This window comes from Cicer arietinum, chromosome 3 (genome assembly GCF_000331145.2).
Source record: "Cicer arietinum cultivar CDC Frontier isolate Library 1 chromosome 3, Cicar.CDCFrontier_v2.0, whole genome shotgun sequence".
Lineage (NCBI taxonomy): Eukaryota > Viridiplantae > Streptophyta > Magnoliopsida > Fabales > Fabaceae > Cicer > Cicer arietinum.
Window position 1 is genome coordinate 41080951 of NC_021162.2, and position 5777 is coordinate 41086727.

The window sequence follows — 5777 nt, forward strand, 5'->3', positions numbered from 1 at the left end:
GCTTTTGCTCGCTCCTCAAATGCTGCTATCTGTGCAGCTATCTCGTTAGATTGTTGAGACAAGAAATTGGCGCAACCTCTAGATGAACGAGAATCTGGAACTAAACTTGCGACACCTGGTCTATAAAGCGAGGATCTATCTCCAGCACCATAGATCCTCCCTTTATTCTTCCCCCCAACAGATTGGACCCACATGTCTAAGTGAGCTTCCACATTAACCACTTGGCTACAACTACTAGATGCTTCCCCATCTTTAGAGGCTTGTTGCAACTTACCTTGAAATGTTTCGTACTCAAATAGAAAATCATGCAACATAGTCAAATAACTTTTACAAGAAATACAAATGAAAGAACTAATAAATGATTTAATATTTCTTACATATGTTTTTTTGCTCTTTCATCAACCCAAGAGTTGTCCTTCTTCTTAGTGTGAGTTTTTAAAAAGACCTCATCCAATGTGGGGTCTCTACCTAACTCTTCAGCCTTACAAAAAATAAAAAACAACATAACCGTGAGTCACATTTCAGCAACAAAGGAAAACAACAAAATATTTCAGCAAAATAACTCTATGCATTTTGAAACAACAACACAACAAAACAATAAAAATAGCAAATAGTAGGTATGTCCTTAATATAAAAAGTGTACCAATCGAATGGTATGTTCAGCAATGGATATAGATCCACCAGTATGGACAGCTCCTCCTTTAGAAGAAGCACGATTTTTCTTAGCTCGATTTGATATCTCCTTATACGACGGATCCATCCATATCTTCTCAAGATCATTCCAAACACTTTCTCCCATCCAAGTTGGACACTTGCACTTCTTTCTCGCTTGCATCAACATATCTGAAAGACGCATTGATCCTTTTGTATTGAAGATATTCTTAATTTGAAAATTGTGCTCAAGCAACCAAGCAACTTTTTCCTGCAATATTACATTACAAATAAGTTATAATATATTAATTAGTATCCACACATTAGTTGAACTCATTAACAAGATATATAACTTAATCTTACACCAAATTTGTCGAACCAACGTTCCAAAGTTAATTTTGGGATTGCTCTCCAGCTAGGATATGGATCAACATATTGTGATGTAATGACTGAGGTGAGGGCTCTCAAGGCCACCCTACACAGTAACCACCTGCAAACAATTTTTTTAAAAAGGTCAAATTTCTAAAAATAACTTGAAACGTACCCTAATCCTCATGTAGTAATGAAAAGTTAATCAGAATTTGTTACATACCCTCGACCATCCGGCCATATCATTGTTCTCTCATCAGGCGCAACCCCATGACTAGAACTGGAGCATCGTGACCCTTGAGTCTTATTACCAATAGCAACATGTGTTGAAGGTGGTGGGTTAGCTAAAATTGAAGTATGTCGTGAGGCAACAAATGTTAATGGTTGTGACGGTGAATGATCAGCAATCGGGGAAATGTTGTCTTCTGAGACAAAACTCAGTGTGGGCATCATCACTATAATTGGTTCAGTACCATGCACCTTATTAGGTTGGAATGGAAGCACTGCAGCTTGTTGGTAGAAGGTTAAACAAGTTGTTGGGTGGGATGCCGCACATAGTGTGAGGTTGGTGTAGTGGCATTGACATCTAGTGGCAATTGATCAACTGTTGCTTGTACCTACTGAGTTGCTTGAGTTACCTTATGCGGTAAAATGATGTGATTTTTCTTGAATGGAAGCTTGAGTCTAATCTTTTATTTTGAAGTCATCTATAAAGAATAAGATGAATGAATTCAAACAAACAATCAACAATTCAAGATGTAAAACTAATATATAAAAAGGTAAAATATGAAGATTTAAACAAATAATCAACTACTATTTATACTTACGAAAAATTCAAACGTCAATTGAAGAATCATCCCCATCTTCATCATCCATATCACTATCATTATCAATTGGAATATTTGGAACAAACGTTACATTGACTTCTTCATCGCTATGTGTTTCATCGTGCAAGCCAACCATTTCTTCAATTTCAGTTAATTGTTCAACATGTGCCATATCTTCATCTTGATATGGCATGTCCTCATCGACTCCGTCCACCTCTACATGACCCATAGGCTTTGTTTTCATAACGGCAGACCAGTGACGCTTATCGGTTCGCAATTCAGGATAAGGTACATAATACACTTGTCTAGCTTTTTGTGTAATTATGAAGGGATCATAGAGATCATATTTCCGATTCATCTTGATATCTACAATATCATACTGCGGATGAACTTTGGTTCCTCTATTTCATCTAGGATCAAACCATTGGCAATAAAACAAGGCTACCTTGTGAGGCAATTTGTAATACTCCAACTCGAAGATATGTTGGATGACTCCATAGAAATCATCTTCCCCTCCTCGAGTAACCCCTTTCACATAAACTCCACTATTTATGGTTTTCTTACCCTGAGACCAAGCTTTTGTGTGAAATTTGTACCCATTAATGTAATACTTGTGCCAAGTTTTAACCATTGAGTTAGGACCCCAAGCTAATGATAACAAGTTAGGGTCAGTCACGCCATTTTCCTTGTCAATGGCCTATACAAACATGATATTCACAATAGTTAGGTGAGAAGTTCTAATTTATTTGCAACAAACTTCAATAAAGCACTTACATACGCACGAAACCATTCTGGGAATTCTCCATGTATACGAGTTTGAGATATAGGATCTTCTTCAAGAATGGAATTAGAGTGCAAAAAGGCGCTGTCAATAATGAGAGAATTGTTATTACATGTATTTGGTAATTATGTGGGGTGTGTGCTTACATACTACTTACTCAATATATGGCTTGACCTCGTTGCAATTGATGAGGATGTGTACATGAGCAGACCTTCTTTCAGCATCACTCAACCAATGTGTTTGGGCCTTCCCACTAGGACGTCCTAATTGATTGCTAATTGATAGTGTTGTCGTGACAGCATCATTTAATTTTGCACCTTCATTATGCTGGCTTCTATCAAACAAAGAGATTGTTTTGAAATAGTGGGAACAAAAATATGTTGTCTCTCGATGTAAGTATGACATACATATTGAGCCTTCCACTCTAGCCTTGTTTTTCACTGTGCGCTTAAAATCACCCATCATTCTGGAAAAGTGAGAGCAATAGCTTAATAAATGTGAAAATATGTTGAACAAAAAATGAAATCCTTAATGGTGAATATAAAATACCTTTCAAATGGATACATCCATCGATATTGAACTGGACCACCAAGTTTTGCCTCATACGGTAGGTGAATTGGAAGATGTTCCATTGAATCAAAGAATCCTGGTGGAAAGATTCTTTCAAGTTTGCATATGATGAATGGAATATTTTCACCCAATTTGACCAATTCATCGTGTCTTAAGGTATTGTTGCACAAGCCTTTAAAGAATTGACTTAATTCTGTTAATGGTTTCCACACATGGTCAGGCAGTGAACTAAATACAAATGGAAGCAAAAACTCCATAAATACGTGACAATCGTGGCTTTTCATCCCATTCATTTGTCCTCTATTAACATCTGCACATCTTGCCAAATTAGAAGCATACCCATCTGGCATCTTAAGCTCCTTTATCCATTTACAAACATTCTTTGCCTCATTAGACGTAAGACAATAATTTGCCTTAGGTTTTGTCATTTTTCCATTGTTATGTGGAACCAACTCCAGGTCGCTACGTTGGCAAATGATGGCCAAGTCCATTCGTGCTTTTTCATCGTCCTTAGTCTCGTTCTTAACATTCATGACAGTGTTAAACACATTATCAAAGAAGTTTTTTTCTATGTGCATGACATCTAAATTATGCCTTAATAAATTATCTTTCCAGTATGGAAGATCCCAAAATATGCTTCGTTTAGTCCAATTATGGCTAACTCCATATCCAGACAATTTAGAATGTGCATTATCTATCACTCGTGGAATATTGTGAACCCAACCCCAAACTTCTTCATCGGTCAATATTGGAGGAGGTTCATCTTTCACAACCCTATTTTTAGTAAACCCTTTTTTACTTCTTCTAAATGCATGATTATGAGGTAAGAAACGACGGTGACAATCAAACCATGAATTTTTGCCACCGCATTTTAAGGTAAAAGCCTTATTTCCATCCATACACATCGGACATGCCAACTTACCTTGGGTACTCCATCCAGATAACATGCAATAAGCAGGAAAATCGTTAATTGTCCACATTAAGGTTGCCCTCATTACAAAATTTTGTTTCATGGAAATATCATAAGTCAAAGCCCCTTTACTCCACAACTGTTTAAGCTCATCTATTAACGGTTGTAAATATACATGATGTTTGCTTGTGGGGTTAGATGGTCCAGGTATGAGACAAGTCAAAAACATGAATGGTTTAGTCATGCACATTTCGGGCGGGAGATTATACGAGGTCACAACAACAGGCCAACAAGAATATAGGGTTGAAGAGGCCTGAATGTATGGCGTGAAGCCATCAAAACATAAACCAAGCCTTACATTTCTTGGTTCATTTGCGAAGTCTGGATACCTTGCATCAAAATGATTCCAAGCTTCCCCATCAGATGGATGACGTAAAATGCCTGAACTTGATCTATTATGTTGATGCCATCTCATTTGGGCAGCAGTTTCCGTTGATGCATACAATCTTTTTAACCTAGGAGTGATTGGCATATAGAACATCCTCTTAACTGGAATGTCTTTATGGTTACCTATCCCAGGCTTACGAGGAACATATCGGGGTTCATGACAAAACCTACACTCTATATCTGCACTATTCTCTTTGTAGTACAACATGCACCCTTTAACACAACAATCAATTTTCTCAGACTTCAATCCTAGCATTGTCACCAGTTTTTTGGCTTGGTAAAATTTTTTTGGAAGTGAATCCTTAAAAGGACACACATCTACAAGCATGGTTGCAAAGAAATCAAGACATTTCTGCGGAACATTCCAATTTGATTTGCAAGCTAAAAGTTTCACGCATATTGAAAGTTTTGAATCAGAAGCCCCCTCATATAAGGGTTTGTTTGCAGCAGTTAACAAATCATAAAAGTCTTGAGCATCATCATTTGGGGGCTCTTCATTATTCTCTTCCTCGTTGCCTTCATCACCCATATTTTGGAAGTCATAAGTTGGACCAAATGCATCATCGACCATATGTTGCATTAACGTAAATGGATCATCGTTATCAATATATCCACTACTACTTGGAACATTTTCTGGGTCAACATGTGGAGCTTCTTCACCATGTTGAGTCCAATACCAATAATTTGGTTGGAACCCAAACCTATACAAGTGAAGTTTGACTTCACTTACAGACAATACACCGCTACACATACAATTGTGACAAGGACATCTGATGTTATGTTGATGCATACAATCTTTTTAACCTTGGAGTGATCGGCATATAGAACATCCTCTTAACTGGAATGTCTTTATGGTTACCTATCCCAGGTTTACGAGGAACATATCGAGGTTCATGGCAAAACCTACACTCTATATCTGCACTATTGTCTTTGTAGTACAACATGCACCCTTTAACACAACAATCAATTTTCTCAGACTTCAATCCTAGCATTGTGACCAATTTTTTCGCTTGGTAAATTTTTTTTGGAAGTGAATCCTTAAAAGGGCACACATCTACAAGCATGCTTGCAAAGAAATCAAGACATTTGTGTGGAACATTCCAATTTGATTTGCAAGCTAAAAGTTTCACGCATATTGAAAGTTTTGAATCAGAAGCCCCCTCATATAAGGGTTTGTTTGCAGCAGTTAACAAATCATAAAAGTCTTGAGCATCATCATTTG

General features: G+C 37.2%; 1 protein-coding gene across 1 annotated transcript in view; it reads right to left on the reverse strand.

The window, feature by feature from the left end:
* Nucleotides 1-2253: 2253 nt before the first annotated feature.
* LOC101504463 (uncharacterized) overlaps nt 2254-5777 on the reverse strand; it is a 3881-nt gene continuing 357 nt past the window's right edge. The window contains exons 2-6 of the mRNA XM_012720039.1: nt 5360-5672; nt 3178-5256; nt 2786-3094; nt 2622-2712; nt 2254-2544 (exon numbers count right to left, since the gene is read on the reverse strand). Coding sequence (XP_012575493.1) covers nt 2254-2544; nt 2622-2712; nt 2786-3094; nt 3178-5256; nt 5360-5672 — 3083 coding nt within the window. The remainder of the gene's footprint in view (nt 2545-2621; nt 2713-2785; nt 3095-3177; nt 5257-5359; nt 5673-5777) is intronic.